Raw genomic sequence first — 21383 nt, forward strand, 5'->3', positions numbered from 1 at the left:
TAAATAAATAAAGGGCTAGAGAGATGGCTCAGCAGTTAAGGGCATTTCCTACGCAAGCGTAAAGGCCTGAGGCATCCCGAAACTGTCCAAATTCTAATCTCTCACGTGAACAGCTGAGTGTGGCCACCCATGCCTTATCAACCCCATCCTGCAAAGTGGAGCAGAGACCAAGGAATTCCCAGAATCCCAAAAAACAGCAACCTCTGGTATCACTAAGAGAGTCTGGCTCAAAATGAGAATATACCCAAAATTCTGTTCTGGCCACTACTGGCAAGCTCCTCCCCCATTCCAGTGCAGGCGAGCTCATGCACATGTGTCTACACACACATGCATACACTACACACATACATATACCACACCACATGCACACAAGCAAACAAAGTATCTTTTTAAGTCTGAAAAAGTGAAAGAGATTATTTACTTGAGAGAGAGAGGAGAGAGAGAATGGGTATACCAGGGCCTTCAGCCACTGCAAACTAAGTCCAAACACATGCGCCACCTTGTGCATCTGGTGTACATGGGTACTGGAGAATTGAACCTGAGGCTTTAGGCTTTGCAGGCAAGTGCCTGAACCACTAAGTCATTTCTCCAGCCCTGAGAAAGAGACTTTTGACATAGATTTAGGCAGTAGTGTTAACAGAAATAAAGACCCTCAGGGAAAAGGTAAGAGAGACTCACTAAGTATGGGTGTGGGCTTCTCAGAGGACAGTCACACAGGGTCTTAGCAGTAGCCACCATTTTGCTAAAGTTGCATCTCAAAAGGTTGCTAGAAAACTTTTCCTTTTTCCCCTCTTTTTCCATAAATGAGATTAAACTATGTCCCGCCTCCGTACCTTGGATAGGATTGCTAGATGGGATCTGTCTAGAGCCAGGTGCTTGGATAGGATCTGATAAGGCAAAACCATGGGTCAGAAGGGCTGCACAAGGGGGTTAAGTCATGTCTTTTACTATAAATGGAGTTTCTTGCCTTGCTTCCCAGAAAATCGCAGGTTTATAGCTGGAGGGAGGCCATATACACTCCAGCCTGCCTGACGCCTGGTTCATTATGATTTTAGCATTCTCATGTGAAGTATCTCCTTATGAAAGGACTATTGTCACCATGTAGACAAACTTCATAGCAACGCCTGTTGATTATGCTGGGATTCTTGCTTCTCAGCTAGCAAGAGACGTCAACCAGACCCAGGACAGGGCTCTTTTCCCTTCCCAGGTCCTCTTATTATTCTCTGTCTTTCTATCCTGTTTTCTCATCTTGCTTCTCTGATCCCTAACCCAGAGGAGAATCTCCTGGGTGGGGGGGGGGGAGCCCTGGGATGCCTGGGCCTCACGTCCAGCAAAGACAAGGCAAATTGCTTTGGCCACATTGAACCCCACAGTCTGGGCTTGTTGGGTTCAGGAGATGAGAAGATGGCTGGAGCCTTTAGCCGTCAGGCTCCCGGGCCACGAGTTGGCTCCATCATAAAAAAGGAAACTGAGGCCCAGGGATAGCATGAAGAGATATGACCTGCCCGGTTCAGAGGGCAGGAACCGGAAGTCAGAGAGTCTAACTCAGAAAACTCTGGGAAAGCAGCATGGCATGACAGATTTCCCAAGACCCCACGAGAAGTTACAATAGCAACAACTGAGCTGGAGAAATGGCTTAGTGGTTAAAGCACTTGCCTGTAAAGCCAAAGGACTCAGGTTTGATTTCCCAAGACCCACATAAGCCAGATGCACAAGGTGGCACATGCATCTGGAGTTTGTTTTCAGTGGCTGGAGGCCTTGAAGCTCCCATTCTCTCTCTCTCTCGCTCTCTCTCTGTCTCTCTCTCTCTCTCTCTGTCTCTCTCTCTCTCTCTCTCTCTCTCTCTCTCCCTATTTCAAATGAATAAATAAAAATAGGTTTTTTTTTTGGTTTTTCGAGGTAGGGTCTCACTCTGGTCCAGGCTGACCTGGAATTAACTCTGTCATCTCAGGGTGGCCTTGAACTCATGGCAATCCTCCTACCTCTGCCTCCCGAGTGCTGGGATTAAAGACGTGCGCCACCACGCCCGGCTTAAAATAAAGTATTTTTTAAAATAGCAACAACTATCTCTCCAGGTTCAAGGATCTAGGCTTCAGGAGCAACTAATGCTGGGGTTTGCACTGGCTGTGGTGAGAGGCTTGGGCTCCCATGGGCTCCCCCACAGGTATTTTGGACTTCTTCCAGTCATGGTGGCTGACTTTTTCCAGGGCGAGAGACCAGAGAGAGGGTAAGACATCACGACATAGCCATGGTGGTCCCCTCCAACATTTTTGCAGTATCTAATCCTGTCCCAATGCGCATGAACACTAGGATTCCTGGGGCCACCAGAGGCTTGCTGCCACCAGCAGCCACCCAGGAGGGCCAAAGCTGTGGTCTTCGAAGCCAAGCTGTCCCCTTACAACTTCAGCCTCTGCCACTCACAAGCTGTGTGGCATGGGTGTGGCACGCTTTTCCTTAGCCTTCTCAACTGCATCTGCATGATGGGAACAGTGAAAGCTAGAGGCTGCCAGAACACTGTCTGTATCTTCCTCAGGACCACATCTTACCCACGTAGGGTTCCAGACCTTCCTTCAGAGATACCTGACTGTTGGTTCCCAATCTTTTCCCATCACCTCAACCCCCAGCACGCACCACACATACCAGACCTTGCCTTGTCTGAATGGTTTTTCTGAATATGTGAGTGAGACGATCATTTCTAGAACTTTCCTCCTGCAGACGTCCAAAGCTGGGTCCTCTCAGTGCAGGCTTACCTCTACCCTCCTAGAGCACCCCCCTGCCCTCAGACTCTGTGCTGGCATTTCTTCTTCTGCCCATGCTCTGGATGGGAGCCTCTCCTGCCTGCCCTTCACCTAAGACACCAGCAGCGGCTGTTGGGCTTCTGGAAGTCCAGACCTCTTTCTAGCTGGTGGAAACCCAGTCCTTCCAGACAGCTGGACCCATTTGCTCCTTTAGCAAACACTGAGAAAGCATCTGTGCATGTCTGGCAGTGGGGCAATGGGGGCTGATCTTCCTGGGGGCTGGCACAAATCACGAGCAACTGTGGCGGCCTTAGGTAGTGTGAAATGTGGTGCAGGATGGGCATTGGGAACGATGGCATGGGTTGACTGGAAAGATTCATAGGAGGTGAGGTGTAAGACGGCCTATAAAGAGTCAGGGGGCACCTGGTGGGGGAAATGGAGCGTGGATGTGTGGTGTTGGAGATACAGGTAGATGAGCTCCTGTGGCAACCTCTGCAGACCTTTGGATCCTCCTCCAAACCCAGGGTGCACATGGCCTGGCAGTGCCCTCTGCCAACAGCAGTTTGTGAACAGTGGTGCCCACAAGGGCACACTCTCTATGACCCTACAGTTCCCTTGGGAAGGACTCATCCCCTTCCTGAAGTCGTGCAGGAATGTAGGTGACAAGTGCACGTGGACGTTCACAGCGGGGGATGTCAGAGGCTCAGCTGTGTGGAAGGAGACCGGAAGCCCCCTCTGCAGCGCTGCAAGGGAGGATCCACAAGCTGGGCAGGGATGGGAGCCTGCTTTCCACATCATTACTCTCGGTTCCTTGGGAGCTTGAACCGTGAGTTTGTATCTGCTCTCCAAAAAGTTAAAATGGTAGCCTGATATGGTGGCGCATGTCTGCAATCTCAGCACCTGAAAGGCTGAGGCAAGAGGAGTTCGAGGCCACCCTGGGCTACATGAGAGCCTGCCTCAACAAAAAAATTAAGATGTTAAAATTACAAAATTTACATTAATCGAAATACACACAGAGCTAGGGAAGTTCTGATTTTTCACAGATCTGGAGCGTCTGAGCGGTTCCTGTGGGCCTCCTGCAAGTCCCGGGGACTCTTGGAGCCCTGCCTCTTACCTTCTCCCTCCTCTGGCCCCTGCCCTTGGGCTGTTTCTGCCCCACCCTCTCCTCTTTTCCATGAGGCCAGATCTGATCTCTACCTCGCCCCACACTCAGGACCTGCTTGGGTCTGGAACCTGAAGAACGTCTCCCCCAGCTCCACCCCTCCCGCTCCACACACATGCTCCTGCTTCTGGAAACTTTTTTCCCAGAAGGCAATGCTCACAGAGGCCAGACCATGCAACACGGGACATGGTGGCATTGAGTTAAGGCTGTCCGAATGTGAGCAAGCCTCACCAGGACCTCTCTGGCTTCCCATGTGCACAAAGCCCTGCTTTCTTCCACAGCACTGGAAGGGGGTTAAATGCCCAGATATACAAAAGAAACCAATGGTCTTGAGGTACAGAGAATCATACAATTTGGGGTTTTGTTTCAGGGGGTGGGTTTGAGGTAGGGTCTCACTGTAGCCCTGGCTGACCTGGAACTCACGGTGATCCTCCGACCTCTGACCCCCCAAGTGCTGGGAGTAAAGGTGTGTGCTACCACGCCTGGCTTAATCACACAGTTGAAAAACCTAAAACAGATGTCTGGCACAGTCAAACCTTGCTTTGTTATTCATCTATTTCGTAGATCGAGCGGTAGAGATAAGTCCCTTCCTTCATTGAGAGGGGAAGCATTGAGGTGAACACAGCCATGTGATGACACGTGACAATGTGTCACTTCTACTGGTGACAAAACCCCAGGCACAGTGACCAGCACTCTGGCAGTTTGTGGCCTATTCACGCATGAAGGAAAAATTATTTCAGTAAGAGATTAGTAGGCAAAAATAATCACATATCATTTTTTAATTCATTTTATTTATTTGAAAGAGAGGAAGAGAGAATAGGGGTGCCAGGGCCTCCAGCCACTGCAAACGAACTCCAGACACAGGTGCCACCTTGTGCATCTGGCTTACATGGGTCCTGGAGAATCAAACCTGGGTCCTTTGCCTTTGTAGGCAAGTGCCTTAAACACTAAGCTATCTCCCTTCAGCCCCACATCATTTTTTTTTTAATCTAAATCTGCAGATTCCCTGAATTTCAGTGGCTAAAGATGGTTGTGTGGTTGCAAACCTACTGGCCTAAGTCCAAGTCCCCAGCACCCACATAAAGGTGGATGCCGAGTGGCACATGTGTCTGTAATTCCAACCGGCCTGTGGCAATGGGAGGCAGAGCCAGGAAAATGGAGAAGCTCACAGGCCAGCTAGACTGGCACATGAAGTAGCAAAAATAACAAGGGACACCCTGTCTCCAGCAAGGTGAACGGCGAGGACAAGCGCCCTAAGGTTGTCTCCTCAGACCTCCATACATGTGCCATGATGTACACGGGGCCATGCACACACACTCAGAATATCTGATAGATCCAGACACAGTGTGCACTCCTATGATCCCAGCACTCGGGAGGTGGAGGCAGGAGAATCATGAGTTGAAACCATATGTGCTGGATAGTGAGACCCTGTCTGAAAGCTAAACAACACAAAACTCAAGAATATTTGGTCTACGTAGCTGTTGTTAAATATATTGATTACTCTTGCATATGTCTTCATTGTATTTTTTAATTGTTTATTTTTATTTATTTATTTATTTGAGAGTGACAGACAGAGAAAGAAAGAGGGAGGGAGAGAAAGGGAGACAGAGAATGGGCGTGCCAGGGCCTCCAGCCACTGCAAACGAACTCCAGACGCATGCACCCCCTTGTGCATCTGGCTAACGTGAGAGGAATCAAGCCTCAAACCGGGGTCCTTAGGCTTCACAGGCAAGTGCTTAACTGCTAAGCCATCTTTCCAGCCCTCATTATATTATTTTTAAATCCAAACAATTGAAATACATAAAACAAAGAGCAGATACAGTCTGCCCCTTGTCCTTCTTCCCCAGGGGCTAGTCACTGTGGCTGACAACATGGGTCCCAGCCTTCCTGTTCCCACAACAATGCATCATCTGCATCTCTCTTCCACATAGGTGGGTCCACACTGTCATAAATGACCCCACACTGGAAAGAGTGGCTCCACAGGATTACATGAGTGAGGCCACACTGTGGGTGACACTCTGCATTATGCTGTTTTTCACTCAGAGTACCTCTGGGGGACATCTATTCAGATCAGCCTGGATGAGTTTCAGCCAGGTTCTTGTAAGCCAACGCCTCTGTGGGGTAGCCCATGACCCACGCATACCAGGATTCATTCATTGCATGTTAGTTGTGTGACCACACACCAGGCCAAAAACCCAGTAGTGCGCCCAACAGCCCAGTGGTAGGAGTTGTGCCTGTCACTGTTTTAAGGAAGAGGCTCAAACAGTAGCAATTACCTGGCCAAAGTCTCCCAGCCAGAAAACTGAGTTGCCACTCAACACAATGACCCCAAGGCCTTACCCTCTGCTTGGTAGTCAAATGCTTTTTCCATAAGCCACGTGTAACATTCCAACCCCCCTCCCACGCAGAAAAGACATGGCAAGCTATTGATCTTGCTCTTCAGATACCAGCCATGCTCCCATCTGCCTCAGGCAGGGTCTTCACACTTACTTCTGGAATTCCCTCCCTCCTGACTTTTCTATGTAGTCTCAGGGTGGCCTCGAACTCACGGCAATCCTCCTACCTCTGCCTCCCAAGTGCTGGGATTAAAGGCGTGTGCCACCACGCCCGGCCTTCCTGACTTTTCTATAGCTGGCTTGTCTCACTGTCTCAGCTCAATGAGGCTTTCCCTGGGACCCTGGCCTAACATGCCCAACCCATTCATAGTGAGTCATTTTCTTAAATATTTTTTTAGTTAGTTAGCTGCAAGCACAGACAGGGAGAGGAGACAGACAGAGAGAATCTGAGCACTCCAGGGTCTTTATGCAACTGACTTTACGTGGATACTGGGGAATAAAACCCAGGTCTTTATGCTTCGCAGGAAGTACCTCAACTGTTGAGGCATCTCTCTAGCCCTAACTTTTGTTTTTTGGTTTTTTTGGTTAGTGTTTTCCCCCCCATGGGAGACATCATGACAGCAAGTTGACTGGTGTGTTGAGTAGAAGAGCCCAGGAATCCTTAGGCTCCTTGCTGTCCATCCCTGACTCCCTAACACCAGGACACCTAGCACCCAGTAGGAACTCATTAAGTAACTACTGAATGGACACATGAAACAGTTAAAATTCCAACACATATTTACATCTGCAACATTTTCTAGAACCTTGTGTTGGCAGAGGTTTTTTTCACTGGGGTATAATATGGTCAAATTCATGTATACTTCTATGAGTTCTGGCAACTGTACAGACACGAAACTACTCCCAGACTCATGATATAGGACATGGCCAACACCCCTCCCCCACAAACTTTCTTTGTGTCGCTTTGTAGCCCAGGGCCTGTTGTGGGCAGATGTTGACTGTCCTAGAAAGCCACATCAGTGGACTCTCGCTGTATGCGGCTGTCAGAGGGTAGTTCATTCAGCATGCTCACCCGAGAGTCACCCAGCCACACAGTCAATGGCTCACTCATTCCTCTCCATTGCACAACGGAGCCCACTGGCCTAAACACAGCTGCTCACCCATGTGACGCTTAACGTCCATTTGTTCACATAGTACAGGACACACGCAAGCCCAAGTGGAGCTGCTCAACATGCACGCGCCAGGAGGCGCCGTGTCTGTCCGGAGCCCCCTTCCTTCTTCCCTGGCCCTGCCTATCAGAGCTCCTTTGCAAATGCCACTTTCCAGCAAAGTTCTCAGTTTGCTGACCCCCATCTCACAGCCTTGCAAAGTAAGGTTCAGAGACACACAGCGCCCTTCCAGGGTTCGGAGCTAGAGTACAGCAGAGCCAGAACTTGAACCCAGGCCTAGAGGAATGAGTGGGTGGTGGCAGACTAGAAGGGTGCTGGAGTCCAAGTCCCCCTTTCCTGGCTCAGGCCTGAGAATTTGCTAGCAGGAAGGTGATGAGAGAAGGAGCATATCTGCTCCTGAGGTAGAGAGGGGTCGAAGAGAACAGCAGATCCCAGCCTGCGGGGGTTTCTCCAGCAGAACCCTTTCCTGCCTTACGAGCCAGTGTCTGAGCTTGGGACCAGCTCCAGTCCCCACTATCCAGGCATCCAGGCTGGTGTTGGTGTCCAGGGCCCCAGCTTGGCTGAACTGGGCCATCTGGCCTGGATTATCCACCCAGGGCCAGTGCTGGTGGGTGGGCTACTAGATTGGGTGATGGGATACAGCTGTGGGTGGCCTCTGCCGCCCCCCACCCACCCAGCCACTTGTGGCCACAGATCAAGTAAGGGACCAGAGAGCCTGCTTAGGGAGCTGTAATCATTCAAGAAGGCCCCCAAGCTTCTTGAGTTGCCACCCTGAGTCTCCAGGCCAGCTCTGCAGACCTGAGCTAAGCCCTGAGCAAAGACCCTTGGAACCTAGCCTGGAAATGACTTTGGCCTCTGAGAGGCTTGGAAAGATGGCTGGGAGGGCCTACTTAGAATGAACTTGCTGCTAGAGTTCCCAAGCAGAGGCTCAAGGCCTGGAAGTCTGCACTCTAACCCAGGTTCCAGGAAGCTTATGCTGAAAGCTGTCTCAGCAGAGCCCTGCAGGCCTCAGCCGCTGGGAGCCCCCGCCCGCCACCCGCTAGCCTCCCTGGGGAGCTGAGTCCCATTGCAGGCTGCTGAGGGATGAAACCAACAGACCAGAAGCCCACAGCAGGCAGAACTTAGGAGCAGGTTGTGTGATGAGTAAGCAAAATAAATAAACAAGAAGAAGACGTCAGGGCTAGAGAGATGGCTTAGCGGTTAAGTGCTTGCCTGTGAAGCCTAAGGACCCCGGTTCGAGGCTCGCTTCCCCAGGTCCCACGTTAGCCAGATGCACAAGGGGGCGCACACGTCTCTGGAGTTTGTTTGCAGAGGCTGGAAGCCCTGGCGCGCCCATTCTCTCTCTCTCCCTCTATCTGTCTTTCTCTCTGTGTCTGTCACTCTCAAATAAATAATTAGACAAAAAAATTAAAAAAAAAAAAAAGAAGACGTCAGGGTTAAGGTCTGTCTAGGGCTTTAGAGCCTGGTGGAGCTATTTCCAGTAGGAGCAGCTATTGAGGACCCTGGCCTTGGGGAAGAAGGTCCGGGAAGGCCAAGGCCCATGGCTGGCCCACAATAGCACCATCACCATCATAGGAGCTGATGAGGGATGAGTCAAAGGGTGCCCAGGGAGTGGAGGGAGGGGCGAAGAGGGCTCATCGGGCAGTGTGTCCAGGGACTGTGCTGGTGACTAGCTAGTAAGAAAGGACCTGGAAGCACGCCTTGAGTGTGGGGGTCAAGGAGATCAGGACGGGGTGAGTTACAGAGGTTCTCTGGGGGCCAGATGTGGTGGTGCATGCTTTTAATCCCAGCACTCAGGAGGCAGAGGTAGAAAGCTCACTGTGAGTTCGAGGCCAGCCTGAAACTACATAGTGAATTCCAGGTCAGCCTGAGCTAGAGCAAAACCCTACTTTGAAAAACCAAAAGAGAGAGAGAGAGAGAGAGAGGGAGAGTCATTCCAGGGCACAGAGGGTTGCCAAAGTGCATCATTGATATTGGGAGGAAATGGTCTAAAGGGGAGGGAGAAGAAGGAGGAATGAGAGAAGATAATAGAATGCATGTTATACAAAAGGAGAGACTGTTAGGAAGGAAGAAAAGCACCAGCAAAAGGAAGAGGGGGGCCAGAAGTGAGGTAGGGGGAGAATGAAAACAAAACAAATGATGTAACTGTATTAAAATGTCACGATGCAGCCCATCCTTTTGAATGTTAACTAAGAAAAACTAATTTTAAAAAACAGAAAACTTCAACAAAAGGGGGAGATGTTGGGCTGGAGAGATGGCTTAGTGGTTAAGCGCTTGCCTGTGAAGCCTAAGGACCCCGGTTCGAGGCTCGGTTCCCCAGGTCCCACGTTAGCCAGATGCCCAAGGGGGCGCACGTGTTTGGAGTTTGTTTGCAGTGGCTGGAGGCCCTGGTGCACCCATTCTCTCTCTCTATCTGCCTCTTTCTCTTTGTCTGTCACTCTCAAATAAATAAATAAAAATAAAACAAAAGGGGGGAGATGTTGGTTACATTCTTTATCCTTTTATATGCAGAATACACCATACTCATATATTCACCTTTTTAGAAAAAATATATATATATTTGCATGTGTGTGTGTGTGTGTGTGTGTGTGCATGTGGGCACACCAGGGTCTCTTGCCACTGCAATGGAATGCTTTATGTGGGTGGCTGAAAATTGTGCTTAGGCCACCAAGTTTTGCAAACAATTGTCTTGAACCACTGAGCATCTATCCAACCTCCTTTATATTAACTTTTTAAGCAGGGAGGGAGGGCATGAAGATAAGAAAAACCAACATAGCTTACTCACAATGTGTTCTGAAGGAAGCAGAGAGATGGGAGGAGGTTGGCAGAATGGTATTTAGATGGCAGCTGTAAGCATGTGCCCATGTGTTCAAGGAAGGGTTGGGCTGCGGTGGATGATGCAGGGGAAGGAGAAGCTCCAGGGCTCATTGTGCTCGTCCCCCCTCCCTGACGCCCCGCCACAAGCCTCAGAAGCTTCCGCTAGGGGCTTGCTAACTCGGGCAGCCGCCTGCCCTCACCCCTTCCACATCCACTAGTGCTGGGCTGGGCTGGGAAATGCATATCTAGCTAGTTCCAGTGAAGCTGCCCCAAGGACCACTCCACCCTTGAGAACTCAGTGAGATCCTTCCAGAGCCTTGGGGGGAACAAGGGAAGGGTGGATAGTTGAGATGGGATGGAAGGGGGGGGCACATGAAGGAGGAAGAAACCAGAGCCTGGCCCCAAACCAAGATTCCCCACCCCTCCCTGGGGTGCCCTAGCCTTCCAAAGGGCCCCTACGAGCAGTCTGCTGGACTGCCAGGAACCCCGGGTATCCCCATGGTAGACGGAGCCCAGGCAGTGTGCAGGCAGCAGGGAATGGCAAAAAGTCTGCCCATGGACACGGAGCCTGAGAACGCTATTCACCTTTCCAACCTGACCGTCACTTCAAGCCAGACTAGCATCGTGGCGCCTTGGAAAGCACAGCCCCATCCAAGAAAGGAAGCCAGCATATGGGGTGCAGAGCACTTGGACTCTGAGGGATCCGCCCTGTTTGGCAGACAGAGCGACTAGAAGAGAGAAAGTCCACCTGTGTGAGGGAGAGCTATGCGCCCATCCTCTGCTGGCTGGTGTACCCCTGGGAAGCCAGGGAGAGGGCATGACACAAAGGGAACTCCCCTCTGACCCTGGCTGCCCTCCTCTTTCATCAATTCTGTGAACACAGAGCCACATGTGGAGATGAAGTATTGAGCAAGACCAATTCTCTGACTTCGTGTGACTGACATTCTAGAGGGTCAGGAAGAAAAGACAGAGAGAGACACAGCACCATGCCAGGGAGTGAGACGTGTGTGAAGCAACCTTGGGGGAGTGAGACCCGTCAGGGTGGGAGTGGATGCTGGGGAGCCATTCCAGGAATAGCTTGTACAGATGCCCTAACCGTGGCGCATGCTTGCTGTACTAGGCATGCCATGGAGTAGAATAATGAATCTGGAGTAGAATAAGGGAGAGAGCAAGAGAGGGGGGAAAGAGAGAGAAAGGAAGGGAGAAAATGAGAGTGACGATGGAGGCTGATCGTGGAGGAACCTGTCAGTGAGGACTTCAGTTTTTCCCCTGATGTGCGAACCCAGGATGTGGCTTGCCTTGGGCTTAACAGGATGCCTCTGGCTGCCCAGCGGGGGTCATACTGTGTTTGAGCCATGGTAGAGGCAGGGAGGCAGAGAAAAACCACTGGATATTCTGAAAGGTGGAGGCATGATGTGGTATATTCTGAGCTAGGTTCCTGCACCTGGCTATTCAGTACCTTGCCATGAAAGCACGTGGGAGGGACACGAGGTCTCCCCAAGCCCCCACACTGTCACCCCGCCCTCATCTCTCCACAGCTAGAGCAATCCATCCAGATGAACTTGAGATCAGAGATGGCACAGGCCCAGCAGCATGTGGGCCAGAACCAGACGGCCGCCATGCTCGAGCTGGGCACCAGCCTCGTGAACCAGACCACGGCGCAGACCCGCAAGCTCACCGCCATGGAGGCTCAGGTAACGGGAAGCAAGCCAGGGGCCAGGCTGCTCAGCCCGGGGCCATCTCATCTTCAGCCCCCTGAGCTCCGCTTCTTTTTTTATTTTTTACTTTTTTTATTTTTATTTTTATTTTTTTTTTTGAGGTAGGGTCTTGCTTTAGCCTGGGCTGACCTGGAATTCACTGTGTAGTCTCAGGGTGGTTTTGAACTCACGGTGATCCTCCTACCTCTGCCTCCCGAGCACTGGGATTAAAGGTGTGCGCCACAACGCCTGGCTCCATCTCCCCTTCTTGATGATCGGTTCATGTCATTACCTTCTCTAGGCTCTGAGCCCTGGGTAAGGTGAGTGGCACTGAGCCTGGCTCCTCTGCATAATCTGGGCATGATCCCAGCCCTTGAGGCAGGAAAATCAGAAGTTCAAGGTCATTCTAAGCTACATAGGGAGTTTGAGGCCAGCCTGGGCTACATGAAACCCTGCTGAAAGAGAGAGAAAGGAGAGAAGGAAGAAAGGAAGGAAGGAAGGAAGGAAGGAAGGAAGGAAGGAAGGAAGGAAGGAAGGAAGGAAGGAAGGAAGAGAGAAAGAGAAAGAGAAAGAAAGAAAGAAAGAAGGAAGGAAGGAAAGAAAGAGGAGAAAAATGTTGGGGAGATGGCCCAGTTGGTAAGGCACTCGTTACAGAAGCACGAGAGCCTCAGAGTTTGGAGCCCTAGAGCCCACATAAAGCTCCAGGTGTGACGTCACACACGTATATTCCTGGCTCTCAAGAGGATCTTCAGGACGAGCTAGTCAGCTACACTAGCCAGATCAGTGAGCCCTGGGTTCGGTGAGAGACCCTGTCTCGATAGATACGAAGCAGAGCAAGCAAGGATGACTCCCAACGCCGACCTCTGGCCTCCACACACAGGCCCACCCACGCACACCCCTCCCGCAAGCATGCCCGCACACATAGAAACACACATGCATGCACACCATACACGTACACGTGCCAAAGCTAAAAAGGAAAAGAATTTGTTAGACGCCACAGGCGTACAGAGCAGCAGAGCGGGAGGGGGAGCCACATGCTTGACACACAGGCTCCTGCGTATTGAGCTCCTACTGCGTGCCAGCACCACGGGAGATCCTGGCTCCAGGTTATAGCAGTAAACAGAAGCCCCCTGGCACTGGAGCTTCCCAAGAAAGAGGGCAAGATGAACAGCTTGAGTGTGTCACCCAGCGACCGGGGACCACACCAGGGAAACAGCATGGCAGACAGGAGCATGTGTTTGACACCCCAATGCGGGAAGCTGTGAGTCCACACACCAGGGCCAGAAGGACACTGAGATACAGGCAGGACACGGAGGAACCAGGGAGAGACCAGCAAGGAAAAACAATGACACGCGAGAGCCCAGAGGTGGGGCCACGCTGCCCGCTACAGGAGCATCCCGAAGACCAGTTGCTGGGGGTCCCAGAGAGAGGTTGGCACAGCACAGACAGATGACGATGGGTGCCTGAGCTGTGGGTGGGCCTGGCAGACCATGGTGAGGATGCACTCTCGAGGTTTTTCCCCCCTTTGGTACTAGGGATTGAACCCAGGGCTTTGCACGAATTACACAAGTGCTCTACCACTGAGCTACATCCCAAGCCCTCGGCCAGAGGATTTTGAGCAGAGGGACCACAACATGAAAGGCTGTCTCAGTCTGCCAAGTAGGAAATAAATATGGGGGGGCAAGGGAGCCCTGAGACCAGTGCAGAACACTGGACAAGAGACGACAGATGCAACCTGAGGGCAGAGGGGTCCATGGAGGGAAAGGAAGAGATGAGCATCATTTTGAAGGTAAGGCTGACAGCTCTTGTGGATGGATTAGAGGCAGGGTGTCAAAGATGCCCCAAGCAGCATGGCTGTTGCAATAATGGAGGAGGGCAAATTCAGAGGCACATGATCAACCGAGGGTCGGCCTGTGAGCAGTGGGAAGCTAGGAAACACAGGAGCTAATGGCTTGTAGGGTAGCAATGAGTCAGCAAGCTCCAGGAGTGGCAGCTGACCAGGGCTCCCGTGAGGTTCACATAGCACCCCGACGCCCCTGCTTGTTGCGACAGGTCCTGAACCAGACATCGCGCATGGAGATCCAGATGCTGGAAACCTCGCTGTCCACCAACAAGCTAGAGAAGCAGCTCCTACTGCAGGGCCACTTGCTGCACCGGCTGCAGGGTCGCAACAGGTGGGCACTGCCACCCGGCACTGGCAGGGACGGGGCTGGAGCGGGAAGCCGGACTTGGCCAATGTCTGGGATGGGGTGGGACCCGAACAAGGACAGCTATCAGGGACAGCGAGGACTAGGGACAAAACTGAGATAATGCTGAGCTGGGCAAGGACGGAAACCAGGCTGGAACACACACGCAAGCCAGGCCAGTGTGTGTTCCATTTAAACACACAGAGCACTGAGGGCATGAAGTCTGGCTCCCAATATTGGGTATGGACAGAGATGAAGCTCGGGATACCTTGATTCTTTCTCCATTCTTCCCTTCTTTCTTTTCTCCTTGTGTGGTGCTGGGAATTGAACCCAGGACTTTGCACATGCTGGGAAAGCATTTGACCACTGAGCCACACCTCCAGCCTTTGGTTTATTCTTATTTATTTATTTGAGAGAGAGAGAGAATGAGAGCTCCAGGGCCTCCAGCTGCTGCAAAGTCCAGAAGCATGCTCCACCTTGTACATCTGGGGAATCAAACCTTGGTCCTTTGACCCTGTAGGCAAACACCTTAACCGCTAAGCCATCTCTCCAGTCCCTGTTCATTTTTAATATATATATATTATAATAATATATATACATATTTATGAACAGAAAGAATGAACAGGAACATGAGGATCTCGTGCCATGGCATGCAAACTCAAAATGCCTGTGTTACTTGGGGTATCTGGTTTTACGTGGGTACCAGGGAATTGAACCTGGACCAACCCAAGCTCACGGTCTGTGCAAACAAGTGCCTTTAATCATTGAGCAATTGCCCCTGTTTGATTTTCTTTCTTTCTTTTTTTTTTCTGAGGCAAGTCCAACAGACTGGGCTTTTTATGAGAGAGAACAAGAGTGAGTGAGTGAGAGAGACAGACAGACAGAGAATTGGTGCGCCAGGACCTCCAGCCACTGTAACCAAACTCCAGATGCATGCACCACCTTGTGCTCATGTGTGACCTTGCACATGCATCACCTTGTGCATCTGGCTGACTTGGGATCTGAGGAGTCAAACATGGGTCCTTAGGCTCCACAGGCAAGCATCTTAACTGCTAAGCCATCTCTCCAGCCCCCCCTTTTTTGAGGCAGGGTTTCACTCTAGCCCAGGCTGACTTCAAACTCACCCTGTAGCCTAGGCTGGTCTCAAACTCACAGCAATGCTCCTACCTCAGCCTCTGGAGGGTTGGGATTAAAGGTGTGTGCCACCATGTTAGGACAGTCATTGGTATTTTTGATACAGGATCTCACTCTGTAGCCCAACTGGCCCTGAACACACCATCTCCTGCATCAGCTGCTCGCTCCCTCTCTCTCTCTCTCTCTCTCTCTCTCTCTCTCCAAGTGCTAGAATGATAGAAGTGTGCCACTGTCTCTTTCTTCCTTTATTCTATAAACTTTCACTGCTTTATTAAAATACAATTTGTGGGCTGGAGAGATGGCTTAGCGGTTAAGTGCTTGCCTGTGAAGCCTAAGGACACCGGTTCGAGGCTCGCTTCCCCAGGTCCCACGTTAGCCAGATGCACAAGGGGGCGCATGCGTCTGGAGTTCGTTTGCAGAGGCTGGAAGCCCTGGTGCGCCCATTCTCTCTCTCTCCCTCTATCTGTCTTTCTCTCTGTGACTGTCGCTCTCAAATAAATAAATAAATAAAAATTTTAAAAAAATACAATTTGCACACCCTACAATCCACCTTGTAATCTTTTTAAAGATTTTTTAAAATTTTTTATTTGCAAACAGACAGAGAGGGAGAGAGAGAAGGAAAATGAGTATGGGGGGCACCACTGCAAATGGGCTACAGACACATGCACCACTTTAGGCATCTGGCTTTGTGTGGGTACTAGGGAATCAAATCCTAGGCATTAAGCTTTGCAAGCAAGTGTCTTTAACTGCTGAGCCATCTCTCCAGCCCCCACCTTATAATCTTTGATTGACTTTCCATATCTGTAACTAACACAGCTTACCTGATCCATGGCTCCTGTACCCTGGAGGAAACAGCTCCCGGTTGGTCCTCACTGGTAGTCTTGCATCATACACAAACGGCACCAGACAGCGCCTTAACTTACACAGACAAAAACAATCCCGGGCCAAGTATGGTGGCACATGCCTTGAATCCCAGCATTCAAGAGGTGAAGATAGGAGGATCCCTATGAGTTCGAAGCCAACCTGAGGCTACATAGTAAATTCCAGATCAGCCTAAGCCAGAGCAAAACCCTGCTTAAAAAAAAAAAAAAGTCCTGGAATGTAAAGAGGCAGCAAAATCTCATATCCAAGGCCTGTGTCTTGGTTTCAAGTCTAGTGAAGAAAAAAATCCTGCCAAGGCTGGGGTTCAAGGAGATGCAAAATCTAGTCATTAAAACAAACCTAGGCCAATGAACAGGGCAAGAGGCTACCCTCAGTCATGTGCAGGGTCAGAACAAGACCAAGAAGATGACCTGCACTTCCACTCAGACTTTTTAAATTTAATTTTAATTTAATTACTTGAGAAAGAGAGAGAGAGAATGGGCATGCCAGGGCCTCTAGCTGCTGCAAACAAACTCCAGATACAAGCACCACCATGTGCATCTGGCTTATGTGGGCACTGGGGAATTAAACTTGGGTCCATAGGCTCGGCAGGCAAGGGCCTTAACCATTAAGCAACCTCTCCAGCCCCTACTCTGAGCTTTTAATTCTCATTCCTGCACCACTCAGTCTGCCTGGCAAGGACAGGGACACCCAAATGCTCTGAGTTCCTGCCTGTAGCCCAGAGGTGACGGAGTACATCATCACTTGGCTCTTGACTCATGAAGACAGCCAAAATTCTAGAGCTTGAATGCAACAAGTTCTTCTTGCATGATAATTTGAGGCCTGGAGGAAATTCCTTCTGGTCTGTTGGGACTCATTTCTTATTCTGGAAAATGGGTCATGGCCACCAGATAGGGTGAAAAGTCCCTCTCCCAGTTCTGCTGCTCCTCAGCCACTGCCGAGGTGCCTGAACCTGGTTCCTTGAATGTCCTCCCATTCATTCAACCAGCAAGTGCTTTGTCGGCTTCCGGGTTAGACACGGCGACGGACCCTGAGGATACAGAAGGGAGACGCAAATACACAGAAGCCTTGTCTCCATGGAGCCCATGAGCTCTGAGCTGATATTTCAGAGTCTTATGACTATGTAGACATGCCCACAAGGTCCATTTCACATCATGCTTTTTTTTGTATGTGGGTAGTATATATACATGTATGTGTGTGTGTTTGAGTGTGTGTAAGCTTGCACGGGTGGATGCCAGAGGTTGATGTCTTCCTCAGCCACTTTCCACCTGAGTTACCGAGGCAGGGTCCCTCACTTTAGCCTAGAGACCATCCAGCAAGTCTCCTCACCCAACTTGCCCCAATGAACCCTGTCTTGGCCTCCAGTGCCCTGGGATTGCAGGCAAGCCACCATGCCCACCTGGTATTTATGTGAGATGCTAGAGACCTAAATGCATGGCAAGTGCTTTCTCCAGAGCCATCTCCCCAGCATCCCCCCCCCTTTTTAGATCCTTTTAAAGCCTCTATGTAGGGTATCAACCTTCTGCACCTCATATTTTTTAATCTTGGAAGTGGATCTGTAACTCTAACCTCCCAGTGTTCCACAGTACTTACGTCCCCAGTCCCCAGTGAATGGACAGTGAGGTTGTTGCCAGCCTCGTGCTGATCCAACCAGTGAGGTAATGACCAACATTCCCAGGTCTCGTTGCACACAGACGGGAAGAAATCTCAAGGGCAAAATGCCGAAGGGGGAGGAACAGAGTCACAAGCTCTGTATTGATACCAGAATATGCTGTGTACTGGTAACAGAGACGGACCTACACAAAATCAAAGAGAGGGGGTGGGTATGGCTCAGTGGTAGACCACTTTCCCAACCCATGTGAGATGCTGGGTTCCATCCCCACCACTACGAGCAGACGAATAAACAAAGCAACTCCAGTGTCAGCCAGCCCGTCCACCCTGTTCTGCAGAAGACCGGCCTAGGGGAGATGTGCATCCCATTCTCCAATCCCCTCCTCCTCACGTGTCTTTTCACGCCCCTGCTCTGTCTTGCCTGGCATCACTGCACTGTCATATATGCCTTTCCTCTTTCTCTGTTTTTAAATAATTTTGTTTATTTATTTATGAGAGAGAGCGGGGAAGAGAGAAAATGAATGGGCAAATCAGGGCCTTTTGCCACTGCAAATGAACTCTGGACATATGCACCAGTTTGTGCATCTGGCTTTATGTGGGTACTAAGGCACTGAACCTGTGCCAGTAGACTGCAGGCAAACACCTTTAATTGCTGAGCCATCTCTCTCTCTCTCTCTCTCCCCTAGCTTTTCAAAACAGAGTCTTGTTCTATCCCAGGCTGACCTTGAACTCACTATGTAGTCTCAGGCTGGCCTCGAACTCACAGCGATCCACCTACCTCAGCCTCCTGAGTGCTGGGATTGAAGGGGTGTGCCACCACACCCGGCTCTCTTTCTCTCTCTCGTTTTGTCTTCCATACTTGAGGTTTCTCCATTGGCACTGGTGTGTCAGGTTGGTCCCCATCTCATGAGCATCTTGCCAATGCCTCCACCTGCTTCCTCGTCATGGCTACACAAATTGCCAGGGATACTGGCAGTCCTGGCTGTGGAACTTCAAAGCTGTCTCCGTTTGCTCACGTGTAAGCATGTCATCTCCCCAGGCTACTCCTGCCATGCTCTCTGGAGACTAACACTCTACTGTAGGACAAAAGTGCCCTTGAGCTTTGATCATGGCTACCTGGTTGTCACTGCACCCCTCCACCTGACCTCGCTTTTTTTCTTTTTTTTTTTTTTTTTTTTTTTTGGTTTTTCGAGGTAGGGTCTCACTCTGGCCCAGGCTGACCTGGAATTAACTCTGTCATCTCAGGGTGGCCTTGAACTCATGGCGATCCTCCTACCTCTGCCTCCCGAGTGCTGGGATTAAAGGAGTGTGCCACCATGCCTGACCTCACTTCTTTACTGGTCCCAAATTCATGTCTCTCTGGGGCCTCCTCTCGTCTATCTATGTCCACTGTGGGCACAGGCTGCCAGGCTGTGTGACGGTGAGTCAGTCTCTCTGAACTTCTAGGCATCTCAGTCACACCCGACCCAGGGGAAGCACGTCAGGGGTGAACGTCTGGCATGAGGACAGCGGGCTCAACCTTTTTGTGTCCCACCCTGCAGCGCGCTGGAGACTCGGCTGCAGGCCCTGGAAACGCAGCAGCAGGCCCAGATGGCCAGCCTCCAGGACCAGCGGGAGCGGCTTCGAGGCCTCCTGAGTCACCAGAGCAGCGCGCTCGCCAGCCTCCAGCATGGCCTGCGGGCTGCCAATAGCAACTCCAGCTTCCTGCAGCATCAGCAGCGCCAGCTGGTGGAGTTCATGCAACGCCTGATGCACATCATGACCCAGAACCAAGATCAGAGCCACAGGCCGGGTGAGCCGGGGCTGCCCAGGCTGAGGAGGAGGGTACGAGATGGGAGGGAGGACCTATATAGCTTCCTGAGCCACTGTGGGGCTGGGACCCATCGTGGGGGGAAGCTCCACCCTCCCCTGCCATCTGCAAAAAGAGAAATAGCAAACACAATAATCCGGTAAGTCACAACAGCCCCGAAAGACCAATCAAGACTACCCTTGACCTGATGAGAGCTCTTGACGTGCCCCTGTCCCACTCCTGACCTCAGTTTCCCCCGTCTGTTCACTGTGGCTGGGAAGAGAGCAATCACCGGAATCCCAAGTGAGGGTCTTGTGACCCTCCCCTCCTCCATCCACTTAGGAGAGTCAAGAGCTCCATTACTGGGACCACTGACCTGGCATCACAGTCTTGTTCCACATCTGCCATGGTCACTGGACCAGAGAATTCTTTATTCCAAGACAGCATCATGTTATATGTCTGGAGGGGGGAAAAAGTTCAGACAACACCACACAACACCACCCCTCTGTGGGTCTCGGGGGGAAGGGGAAGGAAATGCTTGTTCATTGAGGGCCTACTGTGTGCCAAGTACTGTGCTAGCTGCCTGTCTGCAACTTCCGCAGCTCAGAAGACCCAAGGGACTATGCTCAGGAGAGAGGGCTTCAGCTTGAGGCCAGCAGGGGACAGAAGAAGTTGGAAGGGTGGGACTACTTTTAGGAAAGCTGAACTGAAAGTTCTGAGCGGGCAATGCCTCGGTGGGAAAGACCACAGAGGCTCCTGCTACAACCAGACCACCTGTAAGGTGCCAGGTGTTCTAGCACGTGACAAGGACCGGGACGAAAGCGATTTGGGGCAGACGGACCCGCCACGACTCCTCTCCAAGTCCAGAAGACCAGGGCAGCCGCAAACAAAGGAGATGGATGCCCTCCAAACTAAGATGCGGGGTGACCCAGACCCATTACGGGTTTGTGTGCAGCCCTGGCAGCAAAGCGGCCCAAATGAATCCCATGTGTGGCTCTCTCAGGGCTCAGCCCAAGAAGAGAGTCTGGGCTGCTGCCTCTCCTCGCAGGTTCATGGCTCCCCAGTCTCCCACTGTAGATGAATGTCTGCCCCCCCAATTGGTAAGAGGACATGTTGGACACCTCATCTTGAGCACCTATTGTCCCAACATCTGTCCTCCTGTCCCACAATCACCAGAAAAGAGGATCAGTGATCAGGTATCCAGCAGAGGCCGAAGGACCTGGGGCATGAGAACCGGGCACCCTGAAGCCTGGCAAACGTGGCCAGTCTACAGGGCTTTGACCTGGGTGAGGATGAGGGTCCCATTTCTCAGAGTCAGGGTCATGCGATGAGAAGGACCAGAACACAGACTAGCAGAAAAGAAAAATCTGTTCAGGCATCTCTTTGCCCAGCCTCCTCTGCTCTGTCTGCACACCCAACTCTGGGAGGGGTGTGGCAAGGGGGGCGCTGGCTAGGCGGTGGAGTGGACCAGAGTCGAACCCTAACTCCTTCCCTTATGGCACACCTTCCTTTACTGAGGCTTTGCGCAGCCTTTTAACTTCTCACCTATACAATGAATCCAAACCTCCCAGCGCTCGTACACAGAGAGCGAGGTGAGGATATACCCCAGGCTGGGCTCAGCATAGTGTCCTTGGTTAGAAGGGGCGGGGGGAATAGGTCCAAACTCTGTTGTGTGCATCCATACCAGTGCATCCTATGTTTATGTTGGGCCCTGAGATCATTTTCTGGACTCCAAAATGCCCCTGGTAGAACACAGTAGTGGTGAATGTTGTTAAAAAAAAAACTCTTAACAACACAGTAGTGGTTGGTGCTATTAATTTTAGAGTTAGGGTCTCGCTCTAGCCCAGATTGACCTGGAATTTACT

At 51.2% G+C, this 21383-nt stretch overlaps 1 protein-coding gene across 2 annotated transcripts in view; it reads left to right on the top strand.

Annotated features, from left to right (window-relative positions):
- Positions 1–21383, top strand: part of Angpt4 (angiopoietin 4) — a 41871-nt gene that overhangs the window by 9060 nt on the left and 11428 nt on the right. For both annotated transcript variants that reach the window (XM_004667981.2, XM_045156640.1), the window contains 3 exons: positions 11758–11913; positions 13969–14090; positions 19271–19521. In XM_004667981.2, coding sequence (XP_004668038.1) covers positions 11758–11913; positions 13969–14090; positions 19271–19521 — 529 coding nt within the window. The remainder of the gene's footprint in view (positions 1–11757; positions 11914–13968; positions 14091–19270; positions 19522–21383) is intronic.

This window comes from Jaculus jaculus, chromosome 8 (genome assembly GCF_020740685.1).
Source record: "Jaculus jaculus isolate mJacJac1 chromosome 8, mJacJac1.mat.Y.cur, whole genome shotgun sequence".
In the NCBI taxonomy this organism is placed as follows: Eukaryota; Metazoa; Chordata; class Mammalia; order Rodentia; family Dipodidae; genus Jaculus; species Jaculus jaculus.